This window comes from Drosophila ficusphila, unplaced genomic scaffold (genome assembly GCF_018152265.1).
Source record: "Drosophila ficusphila isolate 14025-0441.05 unplaced genomic scaffold, ASM1815226v1 contig_286, whole genome shotgun sequence".
Classification (NCBI taxonomy): Eukaryota; Metazoa; Arthropoda; class Insecta; order Diptera; family Drosophilidae; genus Drosophila; species Drosophila ficusphila.
In genome coordinates, this window is record NW_025064189.1 from 6,919,732 (window position 1) to 6,947,032 (window position 27,301).

The 27,301-nt window shown below is 42.4% G+C and overlaps 8 protein-coding genes across 12 annotated transcripts; 2 read left to right on the plus strand and 6 right to left on the minus strand.

Annotated features, from left to right (window-relative positions):
* Window positions 1–216: 216 nt before the first annotated feature.
* On the minus strand, window positions 217–3,819 carry LOC108100594 (unc-112-related protein). The gene is made up of 2 exons (XM_017204575.2): window positions 3,309–3,819; window positions 217–3,232 (listed from the first exon to the last, which is right to left on the minus strand). Exon 2 carries the CDS (start codon window positions 3,165–3,167, stop codon window positions 1,032–1,034), a length of 2,136 nt encoding a protein of 711 aa, XP_017060064.1. The 5' UTR covers window positions 3,168–3,232; window positions 3,309–3,819; the 3' UTR covers window positions 217–1,031.
* A 223-nt stretch (window positions 3,820–4,042) lies between these two features.
* Window positions 4,043–13,684, plus strand: LOC108100544 (putative uncharacterized protein DDB_G0291608). Of its 5 annotated transcripts, XR_001771998.2 has the most exons (12): window positions 4,050–4,112; window positions 4,170–5,613; window positions 6,485–6,550; window positions 9,142–9,315; window positions 9,994–10,318; window positions 10,511–10,645; window positions 11,042–11,116; window positions 11,961–12,056; window positions 12,164–12,402; window positions 12,712–12,805; window positions 12,871–13,204; window positions 13,271–13,684. XR_001771998.2 is itself a non-coding variant. In XM_017204510.2 (11 exons), the coding sequence occupies exons 2-11, from the start codon at window positions 5,534–5,536 to the stop codon at window positions 12,982–12,984; spliced, it is 1,398 nt and encodes a 465-aa protein (XP_017059999.1). In that variant the 5' UTR covers window positions 4,043–4,112; window positions 4,185–5,533; the 3' UTR covers window positions 12,985–13,684. The 5 variants fall into 5 exon arrangements, 4 of the variants coding, with proteins under 4 accessions (XP_017059999.1, XP_017059998.1, XP_017060000.1 ...); XM_017204510.2 differs by having other exon boundaries at window positions 4,043–4,112; window positions 4,185–5,613; window positions 12,871–13,684; XM_017204509.2 differs by having other exon boundaries at window positions 12,871–13,684.
* Window positions 13,672–14,813, minus strand: LOC122319885 (phenoloxidase-activating factor 2-like). The gene is made up of 2 exons (XM_043207721.1): window positions 14,670–14,813; window positions 13,672–14,613 (listed from the first exon to the last, which is right to left on the minus strand). Exons 1-2 carry the CDS (start codon window positions 14,739–14,741, stop codon window positions 13,765–13,767), a joined length of 921 nt encoding a protein of 306 aa, XP_043063656.1. The 5' UTR covers window positions 14,742–14,813; the 3' UTR covers window positions 13,672–13,764.
* Window positions 14,814–15,414: 601 nt separating this feature from the next.
* LOC108100545 (phenoloxidase-activating factor 2-like) lies at window positions 15,415–16,533 on the minus strand. Its single transcript, XM_017204513.2, has 2 exons — window positions 16,387–16,533; window positions 15,415–16,330 (listed from the first exon to the last, which is right to left on the minus strand). Exons 1-2 carry the CDS (start codon window positions 16,456–16,458, stop codon window positions 15,494–15,496), a joined length of 909 nt encoding a protein of 302 aa, XP_017060002.2. The 5' UTR covers window positions 16,459–16,533; the 3' UTR covers window positions 15,415–15,493.
* A 469-nt stretch (window positions 16,534–17,002) lies between these two features.
* LOC108100187 (phenoloxidase-activating factor 2-like) lies at window positions 17,003–18,149 on the minus strand. The gene is made up of 2 exons (XM_017203958.2): window positions 18,059–18,149; window positions 17,003–18,002 (listed from the first exon to the last, which is right to left on the minus strand). The coding sequence occupies exons 1-2, from the start codon at window positions 18,128–18,130 to the stop codon at window positions 17,166–17,168; spliced, it is 909 nt and encodes a 302-aa protein (XP_017059447.2). The 5' UTR covers window positions 18,131–18,149; the 3' UTR covers window positions 17,003–17,165.
* Window positions 18,150–22,683: 4,534 nt separating this feature from the next.
* Window positions 22,684–24,374, plus strand: LOC108100739. The gene is made up of 4 exons (XM_017204775.2): window positions 22,684–22,789; window positions 22,882–23,120; window positions 23,417–23,510; window positions 23,650–24,374. Exons 1-4 carry the CDS (start codon window positions 22,784–22,786, stop codon window positions 23,761–23,763), a joined length of 453 nt encoding a protein of 150 aa, XP_017060264.1. The 5' UTR covers window positions 22,684–22,783; the 3' UTR covers window positions 23,764–24,374.
* Window positions 24,375–24,446: 72 nt separating this feature from the next.
* Window positions 24,447–25,696, minus strand: LOC108100737 (phenoloxidase-activating factor 2-like). The gene is made up of 2 exons (XM_017204774.2): window positions 25,425–25,696; window positions 24,447–25,368 (listed from the first exon to the last, which is right to left on the minus strand). Exons 1-2 carry the CDS (start codon window positions 25,494–25,496, stop codon window positions 24,541–24,543), a joined length of 900 nt encoding a protein of 299 aa, XP_017060263.1. The 5' UTR covers window positions 25,497–25,696; the 3' UTR covers window positions 24,447–24,540.
* Window positions 25,697–25,838: 142 nt separating this feature from the next.
* Window positions 25,839–27,156, minus strand: LOC108100571 (phenoloxidase-activating factor 2-like). Its single transcript, XM_017204549.2, has 2 exons — window positions 27,075–27,156; window positions 25,839–27,018 (listed from the first exon to the last, which is right to left on the minus strand). The coding sequence occupies exons 1-2, from the start codon at window positions 27,144–27,146 to the stop codon at window positions 26,182–26,184; spliced, it is 909 nt and encodes a 302-aa protein (XP_017060038.1). The 5' UTR covers window positions 27,147–27,156; the 3' UTR covers window positions 25,839–26,181.
* Between the last annotated feature and the right edge of the window lie 145 nt (window positions 27,157–27,301).

The window sequence follows — 27,301 nt, forward strand, 5'->3', positions numbered from 1 at the left end:
CGAATACGCATATAGCCACGAATGACTCGCAGTGCTTATCAATCCAATTGAGTGCGCTGTTATTATTAACAATACCCGTGCTTTATATAAACGCCCGACTCTTGCATCAACGCCCCCCAGAAGCCCTCCTCAACCCGCAATACAATTGAATGAGTAATCCCCCGAGGGCTCGGGTTTCCATCTGCCACTGCTGGAATGCAAACAAACAGGCCGCCGTTTACGATCATTAAAAACATATAAAATAATTTATTCTGCTTATTAATTTGTTTAATAAATATACAATATATAAAACTGCGGGTTAGTCGCGCAAGTCCGCACAAGAGTGGTAAAAAAATGGACTTAAGTAGTGTAAACTTTAACGCTGTGTTAGAAAACAGACAACACAGAGAACACAGGACATTGACTTGGACTTGTTTTGGGTTAAGATTGCTCTGGCGAAGGCACAACATCGTTATCAGCGTGGTGATTGTGATTGTTATTAGTCTAGAATTCCACTCTCATTAACACTTATACACACACAACGCTTTCGATTAGGGTGCGTCGACTAACTGGGTTGATAAAAATGGAGATAATCTTTGGACAACATGATTTCAAAATTAAGTCAAGCATTGCCCTAGTTTTAAATAACAATTTTTACAAGACAAATTCTTGTACTTGGATCTATGCCAAGTTTTCCTAATACATTAAAAAGCTCTTCTGCTCTTCATAAAATAAATTATTTTGTATATAAATGCTGCAAAGTAATCAAACAGCCTAAAAGGCTGATAAAAATTTAGCTTATTTTTAGATTTGTTAAAACCATAACACACAAATGGCCTTGGTAATGATTTGACATTGAAGACGAATTTTTAACTATTGTTAAGACAAATTTACTTAACACAATCCGCAGATTACATTTAAACCCATAAATCAACGCACCCCACTTTAGGTAAATATATGTAGATAAAACTGTAGAACATGCGACGAGGTTTGTGCTTGGCACTCGTAAGACTCCTCTCCACACCCTTAGATTCCGGATTCCGGTAATCCGTTTACGACCATCCGCCCGTCAGTTTGTGGAACATCTCATCGTTCAGCGTCTGGTTGTTCTCCTTGGACCGCATGGACATGAAGATGTAGCCGCCGATGAACTCGTGCACCACCTTGCAGTCCGCCGACTGAACGGAGAAGACGATGTTCTCGTCCTGCAGCTGGATCATCATGCACTTGATGCCCCAGTTCACGTTCCAGGCCTTCATTGTGTTGTAGCGCCAGGTCTTGATGTGATCGCCGGAGCTGAGGTCCATGCGCATGATGCGGTTGTTGGCCACGCCCAGCAGCTCCTCCTTCTTGTGGCCGTCGAACTTGATGACGAAGAGAGTCACACCGAAATCGGGCAGGGACTGCCAGGCCTGGATATACTTCATCTTGGCCTCCATCAGGGGCAGCTGGCGAACGTTGGCGTGCGCCTCCAGGATCCGCTGGACCGCCTTGCTGGATAGCTTGCGCATCATCTTGGGGGAAAGGTAGTCCATGGGCTCGACGCTCCTGGGATTAACGGCGAGCGGAGCTCCCTGTGCGGGTTTCTGCATCTGGAGCAGCGACCGAATGCTGCTCACTTCGCTGTCGTAGGAGCTGTCGGCCAGGGAGCGTCCCTTTGCCGCCAATCGGCAGGCGGCCATCCACTTGGCGTACTGCTCCTCGTTGTCGCATCGCACCCAGACTTCGCTGTTCGGACCACTCCTTCCCTCTGGCGGCACTTCCAATCGGATGGCGAACTTTCCTTGGGACAGGTTAACATCTGGCGTCACCTCGCATCCCCGCAGGTTGATGCTGATGCTGGGCGCTCCTCGCCTCGACTCCTCCTGGGATTTGTACAGGTGCAGATGCAGATCCCTGTAGGTGAAGAAGTAGCGCTTGTATCCCTTCAACGTGAACCGCTGCGGCTTGAGGAATTTCAGATAGTCCGCCAGCTCCGGTATCCTGGTGATGTTGCCCTGATCCTTCCCACCGCCCGGACCCTCGAGCGTGATCTGCAGCTCGTTGAGTGCGGAGTCGATGTCGTCCTCGCCGCCAGTCTCCTGACTCGAAGAATCGATACCCGAATCGATGCCCGGTGGATGCAGATCGGTCTGGTGATTCACCTGGAACTGCAGTGCGGCAAACATGAGGGTCTCCTCCTCGGTGGCGTCCAGTTCCTCGTTGAGAATGCTCCACTTGGCCTGCTCGTACAGCTGGTTGATCCGCACCTGATCGTACTTGGGATTCAGGTCGAAGAACGTGTAGTACTTGAAGCGCAAGCAGAGGGTGTCGTACTCCCTGACTCCCTGCTCCATGATGGACAGCGATGAGTCCAGCCAGCCCACATTGAGACGGGCTTTCTCCACCAGCGACTTGGGCCGCACTAGGCGAGCCCTCACATCCGGACTGGGTGAACGAGGAGACATGGCCAGGTTCTCCTGCAGGTCCCCGAAACTAGAATTGGAGTCGTAGCTGGCATATCCGGTGGAGTTGTGCTTCCACGTGCCCGTGGGCGAACTGATGGGCGTGCCCGGAGCTGTGGCTGCCCGCCGGGGAGTGGTGGCATACGGAGAGACCGGGGCGCACAGCAGATTGCCATTGTGCGAGCGATCGAGACTGCCGTTGCTGCCGTTGTAGGCTCCTGTGATCGGCACAAAGGAGTTGGTGTCCGCCGCCGGCTGCAAGTAGGCGATGCCATTCGCCTCCGCCACGGGAATCTTGCGCTGCGGCAGCTTGGAGAAGTTCTTCTTGAGATGCTCCGGCTCCAGGGGTTTGCAGAAGGATAGTTCCTCCGGGTAGCGTATGTCCAGATCCTTGCAGAGGCTGACAACGGCCCCGAAGGTTTTGGCCGAGAAGTTGACGCGATAGTCCAGGTAGCGCAGGTCGGGCATCTGGACCCTCAGTGTTTTGTGCATGGGAGTGAAGTGAAGAAACGAATCGGACTGGACTCCGGCCTGGTCCAGAGTGGACCTCGTCCTGGTGAGCCACACATTCTTGGCGGGCCACCACAGCGCGTGGTCGGACCAATCCTTTGGCATCTCCGGATCGACCAGCTGCAGCATCACGCCTCCTATGTGCTGGTCACCCTTCACGCGAAGGGTCTTCTCCACCTGCAAATCCGTGATGAGGATCCGCAGGTTCCACGTACTCTCGCCCACATGAATCATCTCGCGAAAAAATAACAAGCGTTTGGATGCGCGGGCGTCTGTTGTCTTCAAAGGCGAAACTATAACTGCGGGTATATAAGCGTATATATGGCACAATCAGAGTCTAAAATTGCCCTCAAACGATGACGTAATCCAACTTACGTTCAGCGCCGTTTTTGCAACCAAGTTGTTTTTGGGCTTTCGATGGGGCAGAGCGGGCGGAGGGGGACGGTAAGAGGGGGCGGCCTGTATATAGGCCCTTATCTCGCCAGATGTTTGCTCGGAAACAGAAACGGCTGCGAAACAGGCCCCAAAATCGAAGTAATCCCAATCGAAATCGGGGGTTGGAATGGGCGGGGAAATCGGCGGAGTGCGGATCACTCGACTAATACACGCCCAAGGTTATGATTTTTTAATGGCTTGTTGCGTTGGGATGACGACAATGTTGTGTGTGTTGTTTTCCCCGATCTCTCTCGCAAATTGGAGCGTCGCTTTTCCTCGCACGTCAACACACCGACTAACACTTGTGCACGCGCTCGAAAATGCGATGCAAATTTTCACAAAACAACACGTCGCGGCGACGAAACAAAGCGAGAATACGAGATAGAGAGAAATTAATTTATAAATAAATCAGCACGAACTCTGGCAGTGTGACCAACGCGGTGGAGTCGATCATACCAAATTGTACTAAAGAAAGGTATATACCAAACTATAAGATTAGTAACGGTTTTCGGGTATTAAAAGTGAGAAAAAAATTAAGCAAATGTGTACTTAAATAAATAAAATTTGAATATCTTAATATATTGTTATTGTTTTGGTCTTGGCGGCTTGTTAATACCAATCATTTTTTAAAGGGTTACTTCTAATAAGAACGGTCACATTAGTGGCAAGTGACATCCCTAGAAGCATGTAAAAGTTTACTATTCAATTTTTTTTTAAACTTGACGCAGACAACTTAATATATTAGTAAGAATACCAGTTAAATGTAATACATATTACAGATAATAACTTTGTAATGAATAGCACTCGTACTTTCAGCAAAACAAAACAGGTTTGCCGCCCACGCTCTCGGTTTCTCTTCCTCTCTTGCGCTCTCTCCTTCTTCACACCGCATTCGTAAACAAAGACAATGAAAGCTCCAGTTAAACGGCTGAAAGGCCCCAAAGCCCCCAGATTGTTTCTCGCCGTCGAGCTGAACGCACGTATTCGAAAAAAATAACACTAATAATAGTATAATAGTGCAGTATTGTGTAAAACACGCGCGTCTCCGCTGTCTCGCTCTGGCACACAGTGCCCAAACCAATACTCTCGCGTGCTTCACACACACACGGCTACACACATACATACCTGTAGGAGAGCGAGAGAGAAGAAAAAAGGTGCATGGAAAATCGGAAAATCGGAACTGAAAAAGTCTGAATTTTGCTTAAACATAGTTAGCTTTACGTACGACTGTCAGTTAGAAACGGAAAGTGTCGGCAAAAGTGTTTTCATTAGTCTAAACATAATAACAATCGAACCCACAATAGACACCCACTAAAACGGGAATTCGGCAAAAACGGAAACATCTGGGCGCGAAAAAATCGATCCAGACAATGTAAAATTGGCCAAAATTACTCGTAGCTCCCAATGCAAGCAACAATTTTTGGCAAAAACAACAAGCGGGAGAGCGTGAAATAGAGATTCAGATTGAGATATTGTGGTAGGATAGGTTGTAAAGCGGCGAGTTACGTTGATATCGTAAAAATAATAACAAAAGCGCGGCGCAACAACCTGAGCGACTTAGTCATCCGTGCAAGAGATTCGCTTTAGCTGCAGTAACTACGAGATGCAGATACAAAGTGCCAGATAAAACAAAAAACATACCAACTATAACGGATAACGGATAAAACAGCCAGCCAAAAGGAACTGAAACATTAAAAATAAATATATATAAACATCAATATTAGAGTTCCAACTGCAAGCGGTTGATAAACACGAACCCAAAGGAACTTGAAAACCGGGAGGCCTACATACGTAATTATAAAGAAATTGCAGCAACAACAGGGCAACGCCTACGACACGCCAGTGATTACAACAACAATAATAATACTAAGCAAAAAAATATCAACAACAAAAACAACAACATCATTTACCTAGCCAGCGTAACCTGTTGTAGTTTTGCACTGCATTGTTGCTCACCTCTCGCCATCTAAAATTGGGCATTCACAAGCGGCTTAAATACGTGGTTAGCCATCGGCGGTATATACCTATAGCAAATAGCCGGAATCTGCAAGTGGCACACCTGTGGCCACGGGTCAGTTGAACACCAGTTGGACGACCAGTTGGAGCAGCAGCAGCAGCAGCAGCCAACAGCAACAGCATCACCATCGCAATCACAATTACACAAAATGTCGAGACTCACCGAGGAAATGGTGATTGCGCGGGCCAAGCAGTCCGATCTGGGCCTGATCAAAAAGCTAAATTGCTGGTAAGTACCCAACTTATTTACAAATATATATTAAAAACATGTAAAATCATTTAACTCTTGCAAAACTAAGCTTGCAAACAAAATATGTTTATTATGAATGGTTTTGTGCGTTTGTTTTGATTAGTCACTGCACAAAAAACATTCAAGATGAGTAATTTGTTTTTTATTATCAAAATAATATACATACTCAAAAGATTTAACAAAGTTAAGAAAAGTGTGCATTTATTAAAGGTTTTTCGGGTAGAATTGTATCAAAATTATTACTTTATAAATAAAACATATTATAAATAAAATATAAATATAAATATCCTCCTATCTTAAATAATATTACTCATAAATAAATGTATAATTTTCCTCTCGTTAAACGGGTTGTTGAACCTTAAATGAAATTTTTAAAAACCAGCCCCACTGTGTGTTTAATCGATTTTCGATCTAATTTCCGCCCGTGCATCGATCTATACTATAGTATTGCTAATCGTGCCGGGGCAGGTGCAGCTGTAGTGAAAGCTTCGATATTTTCTATGGGTCTGCGATCTGCGATCTGGGGCCTGAGGTCTCGGGGATCTACCCACTTTGCTGCTCACTTCTGCTGCGCCGCCTGCTTTCACTCGACCCAAATCCGGGGGCAATCTTCTAACCAGTTTAGAAGTGTCCACTTTGGAGCGAGTCACGATTCACGATTCCCTGGGCTGGAAAAACACGCGCCCCTCGAGAAAAACGCTTGGAAAAGCGTGAAAAGCAGTCGAGCCACTTCCCCCCCACTCTTGACCCATCCGCGATAAGAGCGAGCTTAAAGTAAGGGGGGCTCAAAAGGGGTCTCCACTGTATGTTTATCTTTATTAAAATACCATCTATTCTTTGCTTATTTCAGGGGCAGTGATCTCAGCGATGTGTCCATCATCAAGCGAATGCGTGGAGTGGAGGTTCTGGCTCTGAGGTAAGTGGTGTATATATACCGAACATATCTTGTATAAGGATTACCTCGATTATCATTTCCTGACCCGCGCTCTGATTGATTCAGAGTCGGCGGGTTCCCGCCGCGAAAAAGGGGAAAGATATATCAAACCGGCGAGATGTTTGCTTTCGAGTGATGTCATCGCCCCGTCATTAGGCAAGCTGAAATACGAGAAATACTTTGGCACGCTCAAGCGCGTAATTAATGCAAAAAGCAGCGGCAAAAGCGGCCGCAGAAAACTACAAAAATGAGCTAAAAGTCGTGGGAGCTCCCAAATTGGCAATAGCAACTGGCCGCGTACTTTTCCAAGCCGCGTAGGCCACTGCGTAGGGGGGCAGATATTATAACTATGACTCGTATCTGCCAGATACTTTTGTATCTCCGCCTTGTACTTCATCTCGTACTTGTTGTGTTAGTCGTGTTTTTTTTTCGTACTTACTTGCATGTCGCTCGATAACTTTGCATGCGCTGCTGGCTGCTGACTGCTGCTGGCTGCTGGTTGCTTTTGCCTTAAAAGGCGACAATTATTTTGACTGCCAAGGTCGTCGGAATCGATTCGTCCGCCAAACTTCTCCGTCATCTGCTGGCAATATGCTGAGAACCCTCGACTCTCTGGCGATTCGTTTAATTATGCACATGCGAGATGGAGACGGAGGTATAAACAAGAGTTCGTGGCCTTATAAGGAGCGGGCTTGGGGCGATTTGGCATTGAACTTGGGGCAAAAGAACCGTGAGAATGGCACTTTGGAGCAGGAAACCATTATGTGGGTATCATTTGCTCCAAAAGGAACTATCTGATCGAGCGAATAATTCTTGCATACGCCACAGGAAACAATATTTATGGTTAGGAGTAGCAGATATGCAATCATAAGGAGTAGTAGCTGTTCCATAAAAGGCAATCAGATAAGGGAATAAAGTTTATTTAGGTATCTCCCTTTAAGGCATCTTGTTGTTAGCGTTCAAATATTTGCTTAAGTTTACTCATGCAGTTGTGATCTCTAATGAGTTTGCTAAAAACAAAATATTGGTTATATGAATAAGCTTATTTAATGATTAGAAGCAACTGAAATGGTTACAATAAATAGGAAGCCCTTTGATAGGCCTTTACCTTCTTGAATCTCCATAAACTGATACTTGATAACCGTATAAAAGTTCTTGCGTGCTACTTCTGTTATCTGGAAGCTATTACAGCAATTCATGCCAACTCTCTTGGCTTTATCAGCCGACAGATAATGGCATAGCTTTCCTATATACAAACCTGAATGAATAAATTGATAGGACAAGCGTGCAAGCCAGAGGGCAATAACTTCTCGCAGAGGTCTGCTCCGTTTTCATTACTTTACTTGGCCTGCGAGTGAACAAACAAGGAAAACCTTTCAGTCGCAACTCGTTGGGCATTAGTTTACGTGGGGCTCTCAACTTTTGCTGTTGAGCTAGGTTGGAGAGGCGTACGCAATAAATGAGCCATAAATCAGTGCGGTTCACTATGCCTCAGGTAAAATGCGTTGGCGTAGTCTCCATTTGGTTGGAGGCCTTACAGCCCCTTCTCATTAGCATTCCATTTCCCCCGGATTATGAGTGTGCATACTCGTATTGATTTGACTTGCGTGTTGTTAGCACTTTTCTTTTCACGTCCAACCAGAACTATCAGTGGTATTTCCACTTGGTAGGACTCAAGTGCCAGTTAACCTTGACTCTTCGAAGCAACATTGATTATGCATATTTGAGGCGGGGGGGACACTTATTCAATTGGCCTGATTTACTCGCCGAACTACTATTAATAGGCGAATCGGAGCTGCGAATTCCAGATACCAGACATTCACTGAGGCAATGCACTCGTGTGCCATTTAGCGATCTTCCTGGCTAAGTTTAGACAGTTGTTTTTACCCAACCTGCCCTGCAAAGGGAAAAATGTTTTTAGTATTTACAGAGTGAGAAAAATGTATTAAGTGTGTCATTAAATCTTTGGTTGAAGACACTTGTATAGCTTTTAATTGGAAACTGACAAAGATAGATTTACGTTTTTTGATCTCCATTTAATAATAAGAGATATTATATATTAAATTTCACAGAAAATGTATTTTTAAATGAAGTTTCTTAACACGAATTCAGTTTATTTCAATTCAATGGCTTACATTATCTTACTTCCTTTTTTTCTGTTTGGCAACATGCCTACACATCTTGTTTTTGCCTACTCTATCAGTCGGGCAATCAAGGCACGCTTCTGGCCATCGGCAGTTGGCCACTTCAGAGTAATTAGCATTGTTAGGAGCCGAGGTGCTAAGAAGGGGGGTAGGGAATCGCCCGGAACTTGAGTTTAAACCTGACCTAGACGCAGACAAATGATGACAATCAGCTTTTCCCCCTACCGAGCTTCGTTAACAGTTATTTGTGGGGAATTCTGCGAAGAATCCGACGAGTTAATGACCGCACGCAGCTGCCGGGGAGAATCTTTTGTGTTTCGTGCTGTTTTGAGCATGATTCACGGCAGTTAGTTGGTGGCTGGCGCCTTTGTCGCCTCGTCAAGAGAGAAAGTTTCTTGAACCTAAAAGTTTCGCTTCTCGATGTTGCAGTGTCAACAAGATCAGCACGCTGTCGCCCTTCGAGGAGTGCCTCAAGCTGCAGGAGCTCTATCTGCGGAAGAACAACATCACGGACATCAACGAGATCGCCTACCTGCAGAACCTGCCGGCCCTCAGATACCTCTGGCTGGAGGAGAACCCCTGCTGCGATCGAGCGGGTCCCAAGTGAGTAACTAGGATTATTAAATTACAAAAATAAAAATTTAAATAAAATAAAAATTCTCTTAATTAAATAAATAATAATAATCTTAAAGAATACCAAAAATACTAAAAAATATACTAAAGAATACTAAAAATACTAGCAAATATGAAACAATACTAAAGAATACTAAAAAAACTAAAGAAAACTAAAAGAATACTAAAAAAAACACTAAAAGAATACTAAAGGAATACTTACAAATGAATGCTAAAGAACACAACAAAAATACTAAAAATACTAAGGAATACTAAAAATACTTTAAAAATACTACAAAAATACTAAAAATAGTTAAAAATACTAAATATTAATGATAAATTATAATAAAAAATAATAAATAAAATCTAATTCAAAATATTATATGTAGTCTTATTGATACGTTGTTGCTGTTTTTTATTATCTTCCAAACGTGATTTCGTGCGATTGTACTTTACAATGAGAAACGTGTGAAATATCCAATTTGGTTACACCTAACTTGGCTTACCTAATGAGTATTATTTACCTCACTATTATCCTAAAATAGCCTATGTTATGTCTATTATTTTTACAAAAACCGCACTTATCATATATATGTATATATACCTGAAAGTCTGTGGTTTGAGAAGCCCCTAATGATCGGTCTCGCCTCTGTCTCGCCGCAATCACAGCTATCGGGCGGTCGTGTTACGTGCCCTGCCCAACCTGAAGAAGCTCGACAATGTGGAGGTCACGCAGGAGGAGCTGGACGATGCTTTACGAGGAGGTGGAGGCGCCGCGCCCGAGGACGAGGTGTACGAGGATGCCTACCAGCAGCAGCAGCAGACGGCGCGAACGTCGCCGCAGCAGATGCCGCAGCAGCAGCAGCAACACAGCTACCCGCAGCACTCGCCGCCGCAGCAGCAGCAGCAGCAATATCACCACCAGCAACCGCAGCAGCAACACTCGCAGCAGCAGCAGCAGCAGCAGCGGCGCAGCTCGAGTCCCATGAAAGAGGTAAATGGCTCCCATTGTCTGGGTGTAGTTTCCCACACCACGCCCTGGTTTAGCGGCTATAATCTCTCTCGCCTCCTCGCAATGAACTCTGTAATCAACTCTCGCCCCCGTCTCGGTCTATTTCTGTTCCCTCTGGACATGTATCCCCCAACTAACTCTGCAACTAACTCTGCCACTGCATTTGCTAACAAGCCGCCGCAGTTGCCCAGTCCGCTGGTCAACAACAGCAGCGAGGGGATTGGGAGCATCAGCCACAGTGCCAGTGATCTCTACCAGGGGCAGGCGGCTCATCCGCCGAAAGGTTCCCAGCCACCCACGCCCACCAAGGTAATGGGAGGTCAGCCAGACGGTTCAGTAATGTATAGAGTTCAATCAGTAGAAAAATGTATAATTTGAAACGCCTTTCCACAAACTGCAATTCAGTTATCATATTTTGATTCTGTATGCTTTACTATTTATTTGTTTACAAACCTGTTGCTTTTACACTTATTTAGGGAACATTATTTTCTACATTTTCCTTTAGTAATTTTGGCTGCCTTTTTAACCTATTAAAATGTATTTTTTATTTTTCTGGTGACTCAATTTCTTTTCCGTTGATTGTGCTACACCTTTGCTGTAGTTTCTGCGTCATAAATTTCAGCTTGTCGTAAGATTCGAGATTACTCTGAATGCTCTCCTGCTTAACGAAAATCCCCACTAATCTCGTTTCGGCCTTTCCCCCAGGAACCCGTGCATCCGCCATCGCCCATGTATAACACCATAACCAAAGAGCAGCGCACCTCCTACCACCAGTACGATGTAAGATCCCCAGAAACTACTAAACACTAAACACAACACCATAACAGCCCCACGCATCCGACATGACACAATTGAGCTCTTGTCGCCGGGCCCACTTTTAGGGCTCCATTTTCGAACTTCGAGGTTCGAGATACGAGGGTGTGGGCCTGTCACACTCGAATGGATGAGGAGGAGGGGATGGGAATGGGGGACAGAGTCACGCGATGGCTTCGACATGGTTAAGGTTCTTTCGTTTTCCCGGCGCCGCCTGTCCAATGGGCCATTGTCTCTGTTCGCCGGCGTTTGTGGGTTAAGTCACTCGGTTGACTTTGGAACCGAGTGCAGAGTGCAGAGAGATGGCAACTTTGGGGGACGGACTATAATTGCCGAAGAAGACCAAAACAAGAGCCCAAAGTGAACTGTATAAAATGGGTCATTATGTATTCATAGACGTGAAAGAAACCTCGATCAGATTGTTGGGAATAGTTGAAATTCTATAAGGGACCAGAAAGTAATTTTGGTAATTTATTTCCAAAAATTGTTCAACTATGTAGATCTCTTTATTTCTAAATGTACTTTAAATGCACATCGCTATTATTTTCTGTGTGTCTGGTGAAAGGGCTTGTCCCTCGGAAAACCACCGAAGCAAAGTGAAATTACCCCGACTCCTCGAATGACTTGCTGAACAATTTGTCATGTGTGGATTGCCCTGGTGGGGATATCAACTCGTATCTAACGTTTCTAATCTGCCGCCTCTCTCACCCACCATGCACTGCTCCCAAATGCAATCTATAACCGAAAAAAACCCCAACTAAAATGCAAACCGCACCACTAACGCCACCGTTCACGGAACCTGGACGAGCAGCGCTCGCCGGGATCCGACCAGGAGAGTAGTCCGCAAACGTACAGGGAGGTGCGGCCCGCGCCGCTCCCGCCCAGCATTTCCGCGCACTCGATGAAGGTAAGCCCGGTGTTCCTCGTCAGGATTTAGATCGCCAGGATCGCTGGGTCGCTGATGGTGATATCGGTTTGATGGTGAAGCTATCTAATTGAGGTATTCCCGCACAGGAATACTACCAGTCGGACCGACCAGCCTACCCGGCGCACTACCGCCACAGCCAGACGGACCTCACCGAGTGGGAGGAGCACCAGCAGGCGCCGCAGGTGCACCACAATCCCTACGGCAGCCAGATGCAGCTGCACCACCCGCAGCGGCGCAGCGCGGGTCCGGAGACGACTGCCTACCGGAACGGCAGTGCCCGGGAGAACGGCGGCGAGTGGGACCCGGAGGACAGGCCCAGGTCGAGGTGAGGTCATCGAACGGAATCATCGGAATGGGCATGCCCATTAGCCTATCGCCTATCGCGGTTCGCGCTAGTTTTATTGGGGGCAAACAAGGTGGCATGTGGCAGATAGCCAGCCAGCCAGTCAGTCAGTTTGTGATTTGTTTCCCGATTTTCAAAACAAACAACAGGCGTTCATATAAACTATCTTGGAATTAAAATCAAATAAAATCAAATCAATTAGAGCAATTAGGGCTTAGGTTTGTGCATAAGCTCTGCTTGTACTGATAACAGCTTTAAATATTTTAATCTAATTTATGTGCTATGTTTCAGGCGACCCGAGGGTCGTTACAGTGACTCGACTACGACTTTGTCGGCCTCCGTGATGAATCACTACTCGAGCTACCATCGAAGGCCCGTAAACAGGGTGAGTGTGACACACCATCGATAGGCGATTGATCATTAACCGAGTCATATCACAATCTTTCCCAGAACTCGAATCTGCTGTCCGCCACTCTGTGTCTGGTGAAGGAGCTGGACTACGCCAGCTTGGAGGTGCTGGAGCACGCCGTGCGGTGTCGCATCGACGAAATGGCGGGCGAATGATGAAGACGGCTCTCTAATCGCATGTCGATTAGCTAATCCAACGCGTTTGTGGGAGCCACAGACACACACACGACCAGGAACACTTAAAAGACAAGCAGCAGGAGCAGAAGCTGCAAAAGTTCGCAGGAGAAGAGCAAAAGCTGATATTATACTAACGTCTAAGCAACAAACGAAAGCAAACCGGATACTTAACGAGGATAACGATTCAAACTTGCCAATTGTAAACTGTCATAGTGTAACTAGAAACTTTTGTAAGCATTTTTCATGTAACGAACTTTGCTAACAGAATCAGAAAAAGAAGCCGAAATGGATGGATGGCCGACGGATGGATTAATTAATGCTTTGGTTGATTTCCGCCTCTTGACTCCCGATCCCGTTCAGTTGATCCCCGATCGAGCACTGACCACAAAGCTAGCCTTCTTTTGTACTTAACTCGCGAAGATCGAAACTAAACCACTAACGAACGACGCCCAAGGCGCCGAGCACAATGTATCTTCCTCGTTTCTCTGTAAGATTAGTTGAAATTTATACTCATGACTTTGTTGAATATTTGTACACGAAAGCAATTAACGCTAGACCCTAATTTTAATATATATTTACCTATAATGCAATGAACACGTCCAGTTTATGTTTGCCGTTCTCTATTTAACGTTTACGTTGGAAACTACTATGCGAAGAATAAACCAATTAACATAAGGTACCCGTTTGTTTAATTTGTAGCTGAAAGAAGATATTTCTTATAAGACATGTGTATTTACATTTTATATAACTGCTGAGATCCTAAAATTGCGGCTTATTGGCCACCTGTTGATCAATCCAATTGCGGTAAAAAGCCACATTTGTGTACACTTTCGGGAGGCGGCTACTACACCCGAAGCCCCAGTCAACGATGGCGGCCTGTTCGTAGCGTGCTGGGTCTTCCTCCGTGGGACAGAAGAGCGGAGATCCTCTGAAGAATGTGCAAGCACTCAAGTGATCTACTCTTTCGGCGCAGATCAATCCGTTTCCCACCACGAAATCCGGGTCGTAGCCGTCTTTTCTCCACTTATTCTGACATATTTCTCGATTGACCAAAGTTACTGGAATTTGCTCTTGCAAACCGAGTTGTTGGCTATGCCACGGTTCATACCTCCATCCGGCGACAAAGCAGCGTCCTTGCTCAAAGGGCTTTCTCTGCCTGGGCAAACACATGGTTCGGATGTGAGTCTTCAACTCGAACGGCGAGCTGAGGAACAGGAGTGCGATGTTGTTCCCTCCAAAGCCAAACGTGAAATTCTCGTGTCGCACAATACTGTCCACCTGGCGCTCCTCGCGTGGCAACTGTTCGGCTAGGGCTGAAATGTTCCAAGCTCCCGCTTTGACTATAATATCCTCCGCTACCTTGGATTCTAGTGGATAACTGGCGGTTAGGACGACTCCCGGTTTAATTAGGGAACCACCTGCGAAGAATTGTCCTCTGTTGAAGAGGGCAACCACCCAGGGATATTGACCTGGTCTAGTGTAATCACCGGTTACTTTCACATCGATCCCCAGACCATCCGGATTGCTCAAGCCGCAACGTTCGTTTCCTGCACTTTGAAAATTACTCAAAGGCGGAATTGGGGTATTGACCACTTTAAAAGTTCTCATCTAAAAATTACTTGAAGAGTTAAATATTATTCATAAAATAGAGTGCAAGGACTTACCCAATCCTGGCCTGCAACGCCATAGAGGATGCAGCTCAAAAGAATCGCTCTTATTTCCAAGATTCGGGACATTGTGTTTGCTTAAGCTGAGAAATTTCAAATAAATCTGAAAACAAGATTGCTTTCTATTTTATATACATATGTAGCTAAACCTCTCAGTAAGCTTCCAAAAAGCTTATCATCTTTCAGTGGAAATATATGTACATTTTTATGATTAAATATATGTTTCGGTTTTACCGCCCTATTAACAACCATCGTTTCAATTTAATCTTTAATCTACCAGTTCAGTTCATAGACAAAAAAGTCATATAAAAATAAGTTTATTTAAATTTTGGCTTAGGTTTCGGCTTCTGGCTTAAAATCCATAAAAGAATATAATTTTAGCGAACAAAAGATTTACATTTAAAAGTAACAGAAAAATCGATTCTCCTTTTATTAACATTTTCTTTACATTCTGTAAATCTCTACGAATTGCGTTCCTGCTATTAGACCAGAAGCCTGGACACAATCCAAATTTTAAAAAAATTCATGCTAATGTAAAATTAAAAAAAAATTTTAAAATCACCTTTATCACCTTTGTATGTAAGCCACCTCTTTCAAATAAAACACTTTAATTGTTTTGATATTATTACATTTAAATTTATGGAACAGAGAGATCGGTTTATTCGATAAAAAATATTTTGTTTTCCTGAAACTGTTTATGCTATGATTCCACTTTTTGTTCCTTACTTAATGTTCACTAACACTCCCGAATTAGTTATGGAAAATTACTGAAGATAAGAAGATAGTTCTTATAAGATATTTTTTATATAACGGCTGAGATCCTAAAATTGCTTATTGTTCACGTGTTGATCAATCCAATTGCGGTAAAAAGCCACATTTGTGTACTTTCCCGGGGGGATACTACACCCGGCGGTCCAGTCAACGATGCCGGCCTGTTCGTAGCGTGCTGGGTCTTCCTCCGTGGGACAGAAGAGCGGAGATCCTCTGAAGAATGTGCAAGCACTCAAGTGATCTACTCTTTCGGCGCAGATCAATCCGTTTCCCACCACGAAATCCGGGTCGTAGCCGTCTTTTCTCCACTTATTCTGACATATTTCTCGATTGACCAAAGTTACTGGAATTTGCTCTTGCTCTTGTTGGCTATGCCACGGTTCATACCTCCATCCGGCGACAAAGCAGCGTCCTTGCTCAAAGGGCTTTCTCTGCCTGGGCAAACACATGGTTCGGATGTGAGTCTTCAACTCGAACGGCGAGCTGAGGAACAGGAGTGCGATGTTGTTCCCTCCAAAGCCAAACGTGAAATTCTCGTGTCGCACAATACTGTCCACCTGGCGCTCCTCGCGTGGCAACTGTTCGGCTAGGGCTGAAATGTTCCAAGCTCCCGCTTTGACTATAATATCCTCCGCTACCTTGGATTCTAGTGGATAACTGCCGGTTAGGACGACTCCCGGTTTAATTAGGGAACCACCTGCGAAGAATTGTCCTCTGTTGAAGAGGGCAACCACCCAGGGATATTGACCTGGTCTAGTGTAATCACCGGTTACTTTCACATCGATCCCCAGACCATCCGGATTGCTCAAGCCGCAACGTTCGTTTCCTGCACTTTGAAAATTACTCAAAGGCGGAATTGGGGTATTGACCACTTTAAAAGTTCTCATCTAAAAATTACTTGAAGAGTTAAATATTATTCATAAAATAGAGTGCAAGGACTTACCCAATCCTGGCCTGCAACGCCATAGAGGATGCAGCTCAAAAGAATCGCTCTTATTTCCAAGATTCGGGACATTGTGTTTGCTTAAGCTGAGAAATTTCAAATAAATCTGAAAACAAGATTGCTTTCTATTTTATATACATATGTAGCTAAACCTCTCAGTAAGCTTCCAAAAAGCTTATCATCTTTCAGTGGAAATATATGTACATTTTTATGATTAAATATATGTTTCGGTTTTACCGCCCTATTAACAACCATCGTTTCAATTTAATCTTTAATCTACCAGTTCAGTTCATAGACAAAAAAGTCATATAAAAATAAGTTTATTTAAATTTTGGCTTAGGTTTCGGCTTCTGGCTTAAAATCCATAAAAGAATATAATTTTAGCGAACAAAAGATTTTCATTTAAAAGTAACAGAAAATTCGATTCTCCTTTTATTAACATTTGCTTAACATTCTGTAAGTCTCTACAGAATTGCGTTTCTGCTATTAGACCAGAAGCCTCGACACAACCCAAATTTAAAAAAAAATCATGCTAATGTAAAATTAAAAAAAAACTTTTAAAATCACCTTTATCACCTTTGCATGTAAGCCACCTCCTTCCAATAAAACACACACATTTGAAATGGAAAAGGTTTATACCTATACATATATACACTTTAATTGATCCCACTTTATTTTTCGTACCTAATGTTCTCTAACACTCCCGAATTAGTTATGGAAAATTACTGAAGATAAGAAGATAGTTCTTATAAGATATTTTTTATATAACGGCTGAGATCCTAAAATTGCTTATTGTTCACGTGTTGATCAATCCAATTGCGGTAAAAAGCCACATTTGTGTACTTTCCCGGGGGGATACTACACCCGAGGGTCCAGTCAACGATGCCGGCCTGTTCGTAGCGTGCTGGGTCTTCCTCCGTGGGACAGAAGAGCGGAGATCCTCTGAACAATGCGCAAGCTCTTTCTACTACTTCGGTGCAGATCAATCCGTTTCCCAGTACGAAATTCGGTTCGTCGTTTTTTCTCCACTTAACCTGACATATTTCTCGATTGACCAAAGTTACTGGAATTTGCGTTTGCAAAACGAATCGTTGGCCATAAATCAACGGTATCGCACTCCATCCTGCGACAAAGCAGCGTCCTTGCTCAAAGGGCTTTCCCTGCCTGGGCAAACAGAGAGTTCGGATGTTGGTCTTCAACTCGAACGGCGAGCTGAGGAACAGGAGAGCGATGTTGTTCTCTTCTGATCCCAACTTGAAATTCTCGTGTCGCACAATACTGGCCACCTGACGCTCCTCGTATGGCAACTGTCCGGCTGGAAATGAAATGTTCCAAGTTCCAGCTCTGATCGTTATATCCTCTGCAACCCCGGATTCCAGTTGCTTACTGGCGGTTAGGACGACTCCCGGTTTAATTAGGGAACCTGCTGAAAAGAATCCTACCTTGTTGAAGAGGGCAACCACCCAGGGATATTCACCTGGTCTAGTGTAATCACCGGTTACTCTCACGTCGATCCCCAGACCATCCGGATTGCTCAAGCCGCAACGTTCGTTTCCTGCACTTTGAAAATTACTCAAAGGCGGAATCGGGGCTTTGACCCCTTTAAAAGTTCGCATCTAAAAATTATTTGAAGAGTTAAATATTATTCATAAAATAGAGTCCAAAGACTTACCCAATCCTGGCCTGCAACGCCATAGAGGATGCAGCTCAAAAGAATCGCTCTTATTTCCAAGATTCGGGACATTGTGTTTGCTTAAGCTGAGAAATTCAAATAAATCTCAAAACAAGATTGCCTTTTATTTTATATGCATATGTAGCTAAACCTCTCAGTAAGCTTCAAAAAGCTTATCATCTTTCAGTGTAAATATATGTAAATTTTAATGATTAAATATGTTCATATGTATATGTTTCGATTTTACTGCCCTATTAACAACCATCGTTTAAATGTAATCTTTAATATACCAGTTCAGTTCATAGTCCAGAAGCCTGGACACAAACCAAATTTGAAATAAATCATGCTAATGTAAAAATAAAGGCAGGTTCTCACCTTGTGGAGCCGAAAAATAGCACTTTTAAAAAAAAATATTTTGAAAAAAACGGTTAAAGCTAAATAGCGGAAATTTGTTTCTGTATTTGAAAACACCTTTATTTTGCGAAAAAAAATTATGAAAAGGTGTCTCGCTTACGGAACAGATTCAACGGGTACTCCAAAACTCAAAAACCAAAAAGATTCTTAAAATGTACAGTAATTTTGAAAGAAAATACGATTTCGTGTTTTTTTTCTATAATTATTTTCTTAAATAAACAGTTTTCAATCTATTTGGATATTCCTAGTTTATTAGTTAAAATATAAATAAGGAACATTTAAAAAAAAAATTGATGACGATTGGTTAATCCCAACGCCTTCAATTAGAGATTGAAACGCGTTTAAAGTTTTGGCTTCAAAAGACCGTTGCTTGCCATGTGCTCAATTTTAGATCTGAAATTTTTTGAGAATATTTTCGGAACATATACATATGGGACATTCTTTTACAAATCGTACACCTCTTTTTGCGTCACAATTCCGATTTTTGTTAAAATTTTTTTCCAGGTGTAGGAAGCAAAATAATAAGACACGTGTATCGGTATTTTGCTTAAAAATTTTTTTTTTACAAAGTTATGATTTTTGATTAAAAATGGTTTTCTCTATCCTTGAACACGTTAAATCAATTATCTCTTGTTCTATTAATCGTATCGTTACATTTTTTTTAATATTTAGTTCAAGAATTCAGCTTTCAAAAAGTAATTTTATTTTTTAATTTAATTTTTTATTTATTTATTAGTAACAAATTAATCATTATATCGACATTTCAATGCCGATCCCCACAACTTATTTAATTGAAAAAAATCAATTTATGATCCCTATGTTTCGCTTAATAACCAGTAAAAGGAATTAGAGTGGGGTCTTCATCAGATCAAGAGAAATTAAATAATTTTCGACTCTTCGCGCAGCGCGCGCTCCACATGCTGCCGCAGCGCGATCAATGTTATTTTATATCTTATTACCAGGGCTAAAAGAGTTATGTTTTTAAATGAAAAAATATTTATTTCCATATTTCGCCTTTTTTTCCTATAAATCCATATTTTACACAATCACTTGAATAAATCCATATTTTGAGCATTAAAGTGTCTGAAAACCTATAGAAAGATATGTTTGGCTCAAATATTATGAAATTTCTGTCGTTTGCCTTATACTCGATAATAAATAATGTAAACAAAACATCGTTGCGTCGTTAATCAATCAAAATATGTATCATCGAATGTAACAATTATGATGCAGTTTTTATTTAAGGATTCAGTTTTTATTCCATATTTCATGCTTTCAGTTCTTATGTCTTTTAAATTCTAGTGTTATACAGTTATTGATTTATTCTATATCTCATTAATAGTTCTACAGAAGGTGACGATCTTATCCTGAATTTATCACCTGCTGAACTAAATGCATATGCAAATGCTCCTGTTACATCTTGCGATGTTGAGCGTTAATTTTCATCATATAAACACATATTGAGTGACAAACGCCATAGTTTTGTTTTTACTAATCTGACACAACATGTCATATTGTTCTGCAATGATCTTTGAGACAAACGTTGCACTTTTGTTTGTAGCGATTTCTAATTGTTCATTGTCATAAAAAGTTAATATAATCGATATAATCGTCTACGTTTATCCATTTTTATACCTATATTTATCAACTTTTTCATTACATTTCTCAACTTTTTCGTCCATATTTCGTCCATATTTCTCTATTTTTTCGTCCATAAATCCATACATATTTTTACGTTTTTAAGAACATAACTCTGTTAGCCCTGCTTATTACCTAATAGAGACCCCACTCTAAATCCAAGTGTTTTTTCTTAGGAATGACGTATAGAATTAAATTGTAATTTTCCTAATTATATATGTTGTGGGGATCAGCTTTGAAACCATTAAATTGTTTATAATTTTTTTTTCTGAACAAATAAAAAAATTGCAAGTAAAAAACTTGAAAGGCAACAGTAATAGGGGAATGTTGTCAGGGTTGGGCCATATTTTGACCAATGTCCATAAGTTCTGAACGAATGACAATTTAGAATAAGTTTATACATTTTTGGAAAGGTACAAGCAAGAGAAAGTGTTCACCAAAAATAGAGAATAAAAAAACAAAAACAAAAAAAGTTATAGGCGTTTGAAAAAAAAAAAAAATGTAGTCAGCGTTGGGCCATGTAGTCAGGATTGGGCCACCTTCAGAAAATCATTGACAATATCGTAACGTGGTGGAATAAAATTGAATTCAGGTAAATCTGACATTATTTTGTTCATTTATTTAATTATTTGGGATTTTACAGTCAATATCAAATTATTCAGAGTTGTTTTTTCGTTTGTAGCGAGAAACACTAAAGAAAAAGATTAAAATGATTCATCTTCTTTCAATCCATCGAAATATTTTTTTAAGGATATCTATTTAATTTATTTTGCATATTTTTGCTACAAAAAACTTAAATATTACAACAAAAATCGAAAATACACGAATAAAATGTAAAAATTATGATGGCCCAAGCCTGACTACACAAGTGGCCCAACCCTGACGACATGCGGTATTAATCTATTATGGTATGATATAGCCAAACTATATCTATCAATGAAACTATATCTTAGTATTTTGTAATATAACAACTATATAACGTATTTTTATGCTCACTTAGCGGATGACATGTTGTAATCTTGTGTTATTCCACCTTTTCGGCCAGGTTAAAAAAACTTTTTCGAGCACTTTTTTTTTTACAGAACAACGACACGTAGAAAAATGAAATCCCGAAATAAGTAGTCACGTGGAAAGTTTCGAGTGACCGATAGAAGTTTCTAGACACCCACTAACATATAGTACTAGAACGAATATTCAAAATATTGAGATGGCCCAAGCCTGACAACGGTCCAACCCTGACAACATTCCCCTACCTATTGAATAAAAAAAAAATTTTTATTATGTGACTACTGGAAGCGGAGATAATATATTTAATATATAGAAAAAATAAATAAAAAACTATTTTTTTGAGTAAAATCCTTTTACACGTGTCGAATAAAATCTTCCATAGAAGCTGAAAAAAAATTTTCATTCAATTCTGAGATATGAAAAAAAATTTTTTCTCGAATCCGTACGGTTTATAAAAGAATGTCCCATATACTATATATACTATACTATATATATATGTCCGCTTCGCTGGTCAACACAATTTAACAACATAAAAGTCAATGTTGCAACATTTTTCAAATATATGGAAGCATAGAAAGATGGTGATTTAACACTTTTCCAGTTTGACTTTTCCACTTGCGCAGCACAATCCAGCCGTTTCTCTTTTAAACATTAACGCACTGCAATATCGGTATATAGTCGCCATTGGTCCAATATCTAAATTTTCATTATCACTGAAGTTCGCAGTGGGGTCATATTGGAATGCCAAGCGATTGAATGATGCCAATGATCTCCATGTGCTCATTTGTCTTTCTTCGCTTAAGTTTTGTGAATATACTTGTTGCTGGCTTGGATGTCTGCGGCCAATGTTTGCACGTCGTCCTCTAAGCATTTTGGACTATGGACAGAGTGGTGAATTTATCCTCAAATGCACGATCCACATAATTTTCACAGTTCAACTTAAATTGAATAAAAATTCTTTTTTTTTTCACAATTTCACAGTGAACACAAAAATTGAGTTAAAATGCTATGGGAGCGTGTTTGTCAGTGTGATGAGGTAGCAACTCACTTTATATGCGACAATATTGCAATTTTCTTACGGATCCCTAATTTTTTTTTAAATAAATTATAGCCCATTTAACTCCACGATAATGTAGCTTTCTATCGGTGAAAGAATTTTTTAAATCGACCAGTAGTTCCGGAGCCTATTCGCTGCAAACAAACAAACAAACAAACAAATTTTACCTCTTTATAATATTAGTATAGATGTATATACGGGTCTGGTTAATCCAGATTGGCAATCGCAACTCATTGTGTGGATATATATAGACCAATTACATTCGTTCCCTCGGAGAACCACCGAAGCAAAGTGAAATTACTCCGACTCCTCGAATGACTTGCTGAACAATTTGTCATGTGTGGATTGCCCTGGTGGGGATATCAACTCGTATCTAACGTTTCTAATCTGCCGCCTTTCTCACCCACCATGCACTGCTCCCAAATGCAATCTATAACCGAAAACCGAAAACCGAAAATCCCCAACTAAAATGCAAACCGCACCACTAACGCCACCATTCACGGAACCTGGACGAGCAGCGCTCGCCGGGATCCGACCAGGAGAGTAGTCCGCAAACGTACAGGGAGGTGCGGCCCGCGCCGCTCCCGCCCAGCATTTCCGCGCACTCGATGAAGGTAAGCCCGGTGTTCCTCACGAGGATCGCTGGGACGCTGATGGTGATGTCGGTTTGATGGTGAAGCTATCTAATTGAGGTATTCCCACACAGGAATACTACCAGTCGGACCGACCAGCCTACCCGGCGCACTACCGCCACAGCCAGACGGACCTCACCGAGTGGGAGGAGCACCAGCAGGCGCCGCAGGTGCACCACAATCCCTACGGCAGCCAGATGCAGTTGCACCACCCGCAGCGGCGCAGCGCGGGTTCGGAGACGACTGCCTACCGGAACGGCAGTGCCCGGGAGAACGGCGGCGAGTGGGACCCGGAGGACAGGCCCAGGTCGAGGTGAGGTCATCGAACGGAATCATCGGAATCATTAGCCTATCGCCTATCGCGGTTCGCGCTAGTTTTATTGGGGGCAAACAAGGTGGCATGTGGCAGATAGCCAGCCAGCCAGTCAGTTTGTGATTTGTTTCCCGATTTTCAAAACAAATAACAGGCGTTCATATAAACTATCTTGGAATTAAAATCAAATAAAATCAAATCAATTAGAGCAATTAGAGCTTAGGTTTGTGCATAAGCTCTGCTTGTACTGATAACAGTTTTAAATATTTTAATCTAATTCATGTGCTATGTTTCAGGCGACCCGAGGGTCGTTACAGTGACTCGACTACGACTTTGTCGGCCTCCGTGATGAATCACTACTCGAGCTACCATCGAAGGCCCGTAAACAGGGGCCGTAACAGGGGACTTTGTCGGCCTCCGTGATGAATCACTACTCGAGCTACCATCGAAGGCCCGTAAACAGGGTGAGTGTGACACACCATCGATAGGCGATTGATCATTAACCGAGTCATATCACAATCTTTCCCAGAACTCGAATCTGCTGTCCGCCACTCTGTGTCTGGTGAAGGAGCTGGACTACGCCAGCTTGGAGGTGCTGGAGCACGCCGTGCGGTGTCGCATCGACGAAATGGCGGGCGAATGATGAAGACGGCTCTCTAATCGCATGTCGATTAGCTAATCCAACGCGTTTGTGGGAGCCACAGACACACACACGACCAGGAACACTTAAAAGACAAGCAGCAGGAGCAGAAGCTGCAAAAGTTCGCAGGAGAAGAGCAAAAGCTGATATTATACTAACGTCTAAGCAACAAACGAAAGCAAACCGGATACTTAACGAGGATAACGATTCAAACTTGCCAATTGTAAACTGTCATAGTGTAACTAGAAACTTTTGTAAGCATTTTTCATGTAACGAACTTTGCTAACAGAATCAGAAAAAGAAACTGAAATGCATGGATGGCCGATGGATTAATTAATGCCTTGATTGATTTCCGCCTCTTGACTCCCGATCCCGTTCAGTTGATCCCCGATCGAGCACTGACCACAAAACTAGCCTTCTTTTGTACTTAACTCGCGAAGATCGAAACTAACCAACTAACGAACGACGCCCAAGGCGCCGAGCACAATGTATCTTCATCGTTTCTCTGTAAGATTAGTTGAAATTTATACTCATGACTTTGTTGAATATTTGTACACGAAAGCAATTAACGCTAGACCCTAATTTTAATATATATTTACCTATAATGCAATGAACACGTCCAGTTTATGTTTGCCGTTCTCTATTTAACGTTTACGTTGGAAACTACTATGCGAAAAATAAACCAATTAACATAAGGTACCCGTTTGTTTAATTTGGAGCTGAAAGAAGATATTTCTTAAAAGACAAAGTGTATTTACATTTTATATAACGGCTGAGATCCTAAAATTGCGGCCTATTGGCCACCTGTTGATCAATCCAATTGCGGTAAAAAGCCACATTTGTGTAGATTGCCGTGAGGCTACACCCGCTGTCAACGATGCCGGCCTGTTCGTAGCGTGCTGGGTCTTCCTCGGTGGGACAGAAGAGCGGAGATCCTCTCAATAATGTGCAAGCACTCAAGTTCTCAACTCTTTCGGCGCAGATCAATCCGTTTCCCAGCACGAAATCCGGTCTGCCGTTGTTTTTTATTCCACATATTTCTCGATTGACCAAAGTTACTGAAATTCTTTCTTGCAAATCGAATCGTAGGTGAAGCCACGGTATTACACTCCATCCGGCGGCAAAGCAGCGTCCCTGCTCAAAGGACTTTCCCTGCCTGGGCAAACAGAGAGTTCGGATGTGGGTCTTCAACTCGAACGGCGAGCTGAGGAACAGGAGAGCGATGTTGTTCTCTCCTGTGGCAAACGTAAAATTCTCGTGTCGCACAATACTGGCCACCTGGCGCTCCTCATGTGGCAGCTGTTCGGCTGGGGCTGAAATCTTCCAAACTCCAGCTCTGACTATAATATCCTCTGCAACCTTGGATTCCAGTATCTTACTAGCGGTTAGGACGACTCCCGGTTTAATTAGAGAACCTCCTGCGAAGAATTTTCCCTTGCGGAAGAGGGCAACCACCCAGGGATATTCACCTGGTCTGGAGTAACCATCGGTTACTTTCACGTCGATCCCCAGACCATCCGGATTGCTCAATCCGCAACGTTCGATTCCTGCACTTTGACAATTACACACAGGCGCAATCGGGGCTTTAACCACTTTAAAAGTTCTCATCTAAAAATTACTTGAAGAGTTAAATATTATTCATAAAATAGAGTGCAAGGACTTACCCAATCCTGGCCTGCAACGCCATAGAGGATGCAGCTCAAAAGAATCGCTCTTATTTCCAAGACTCGGGACATTGTGTTTGCTTAAGCTGAGAAATTTCAAATAAATCTGAAAACAAGATTGCCTTTTATTTTATATATGCAGCTAAACCTCTCAGTAAGCTTTCAAGAAGCTTATCATCTTTCAGGGGAATTTTTTTGACTAAATATATGTTTTGGTTTTACCGCCCTATTAACGACCATCGTTTAAATTTAATCTAATTTCCGGCTTAGTTCATAGACAAAAAAACCGATCTAAAAATAAATTTATTTTGGCGAACAAAAGATTTCCATTTAAAAGTAACAGAAAACTCGATTCTCCTTTTATTAACATTTACTTTGCATTCTGTTCTCTACAGAATTGCCTTTCTGCTATTAGACCAGAAGCCTGGATACAAACCAAATTTGAAATAAATCATGCAAATGGAAAATTGAAAAAAACTTTTGAAATCACCTCTATTGTATGAAAGCCACACATTTGAAATGGAAAAGGTTTATATATACACTTTAATTGTTTTGATATTATTACATTTAAATTAACGGGACAAAAAGATCGGTTTATTCGATAAAAATGTTTTTGTTTTCCTGAAATTGTTTATGCTTCAATCCTACATTCGTTTTCCTACTTAATGTTTTCTAACACTCCCGAATTAGTTATGGAAAATTTCTGAAGATAAGAAGATAGTTCTTATAAGATATTTTTTATATAACGGCTAGGATCCTAAAATTGCGGCTTATTGGCCACGTGTTGATCAATCCAATTGCGGTAAAAAGCCACATTTGTGTATTTTTGCGCGGGGATACCACAACCGAGGGTCCAGTCAACGATGCCGGCCTGTTCGTAGCGTGCTGGGTCTTCCTCCGTGGGACAGAAGAGCGGAGATCCTCCGAAGAATGTGCAAGCACGCCTGTGCTCTACTCTTTCGGCGCAGATCAATACGTTTCCCACCACGAAAACCGGGTCGTCGCCGTATTTTCTCCACTTATCCTGGCACACTTCTCGATTGACCAAAGATACTGAAATTTGCTCTTGCAAACCGAATCGTTGGCGTATCATACTCCATCCGGCGACAAAGCAGAGTCCCTGCTCAAAGGACTTCCCCTGGCTGGGCAGACAGAGAGTTCGGATGTGGGTCTTCAACTCGAACGGCAAGCTGAGGAACAGGAGAGCGATGTTGTTCTCTCCTGTGGCAACCCTGAAATTCTCGTGTCGCACAATACTGGCCACATGGCGCTCCTCATGTGGCAACTGTTCGGCTGGGGCTGAAAGGTTCCAAGATCCAGCTCTGATCATTATATCCTCTGCAATCTCGGATTCCAGTAGCGCACTGGCGGTTAGAACGACTCCCGGTTTAATTAGGGAACCTCCTGAAAAGAATTTTCCCTTGCTGAAGAGGCCAACTACCCAGGGATATTCTCCTGGTCTGGAGTTACTCTCGGTTTCTCTCACGTCGATCCCCAGACCATCCGGATTACTCAATCCGCAACGTTCGTTTCCTGCACTTTGACAATTACACACAGGCGGAATCGGGGCTTTGACCACTTTAAAAGTTCTTATCTAAAAATTACTTGAAGAGTTAAATATTATTCATAAAATAGAGTGCAAAGACTTACCCAATCCTGGCCTGCAACGCCATAGAGGATGCAGCTCAAAAGAATCGCTCTTATTTCCAAGACTCGGGACATTGTGTTTGCTTAAGCTGAGAAATTTCAAATAAATCTGAAAACAAGATTGCCTTTTATTTTATATATGCAGCTAAACCTCTCAGTAAGCTTTCAAGAAGCTTATCATCTTTCAGGGGAATTTTTTTGACTAAATATATGTTTTGGTTTTACCGCCC

Excerpts from the sequence above, each read along its gene's own strand:
- LOC108100545 (XM_017204513.2), bottom strand. The coding sequence starts at position 16,458 with ATGTCCCGAATCTTGGAAATAAGAGCGATTCTTTTGAGCTGCATCCTC. Across the intron at positions 16,331-16,386 it reads GCGTTGCAGGCCAGGATTGG|ATGAGAACTTTTAAAGTGGT; the intron begins GTAAGTCCTTGC and ends AGTAATTTTTAG.
- LOC108100571 (XM_017204549.2), bottom strand. The coding sequence starts at position 27,146 with ATGTCCCGAGTCTTGGAAATAAGAGCGATTCTTTTGAGCTGCATCCTC. Across the intron at positions 27,019-27,074 it reads GCGTTGCAGGCCAGGATTGG|ATAAGAACTTTTAAAGTGGT; the intron begins GTAAGTCTTTGC and ends AGTAATTTTTAG.
- LOC122319885 (XM_043207721.1), bottom strand. The coding sequence starts at position 14,741 with ATGTCCCGAATCTTGGAAATAAGAGCGATTCTTTTGAGCTGCATCCTC. Across the intron at positions 14,614-14,669 it reads GCGTTGCAGGCCAGGATTGG|ATGAGAACTTTTAAAGTGGT; the intron begins GTAAGTCCTTGC and ends AGTAATTTTTAG.
- LOC108100544 (XM_017204510.2), top strand. The coding sequence starts at position 5,534 with ATGTCGAGACTCACCGAGGAAATGGTGATTGCGCGGGCCAAGCAGTCC. Across the intron at positions 10,319-10,510 it reads GCTCGAGTCCCATGAAAGAG|CCGCCGCAGTTGCCCAGTCC; the intron begins GTAAATGGCTCC and ends TTTGCTAACAAG. Across the intron at positions 11,117-11,960 it reads CCTCCTACCACCAGTACGAT|CGCTCGCCGGGATCCGACCA; the intron begins GTAAGATCCCCA and ends CTGGACGAGCAG.
- LOC108100737 (XM_017204774.2), bottom strand. The coding sequence starts at position 25,496 with ATGTCCCGAGTCTTGGAAATAAGAGCGATTCTTTTGAGCTGCATCCTC. Across the intron at positions 25,369-25,424 it reads GCGTTGCAGGCCAGGATTGG|ATGAGAACTTTTAAAGTGGT; the intron begins GTAAGTCCTTGC and ends AGTAATTTTTAG.
- LOC108100739 (XM_017204775.2), top strand. Across the intron at positions 23,121-23,416 it reads GAGGACAGGCCCAGGTCGAG|GCGACCCGAGGGTCGTTACA; the intron begins GTGAGGTCATCG and ends GCTATGTTTCAG. Across the intron at positions 23,511-23,649 it reads ATCGAAGGCCCGTAAACAGG|AACTCGAATCTGCTGTCCGC; the intron begins GGCCGTAACAGG and ends AATCTTTCCCAG.
- LOC108100187 (XM_017203958.2), bottom strand. The coding sequence starts at position 18,130 with ATGTCCCGAATCTTGGAAATAAGAGCGATTCTTTTGAGCTGCATCCTC. Across the intron at positions 18,003-18,058 it reads GCGTTGCAGGCCAGGATTGG|ATGCGAACTTTTAAAGGGGT; the intron begins GTAAGTCTTTGG and ends AATAATTTTTAG.
- LOC108100594 (XM_017204575.2), bottom strand. The coding sequence starts at position 3,167 with ATGATTCATGTGGGCGAGAGTACGTGGAACCTGCGGATCCTCATCACG.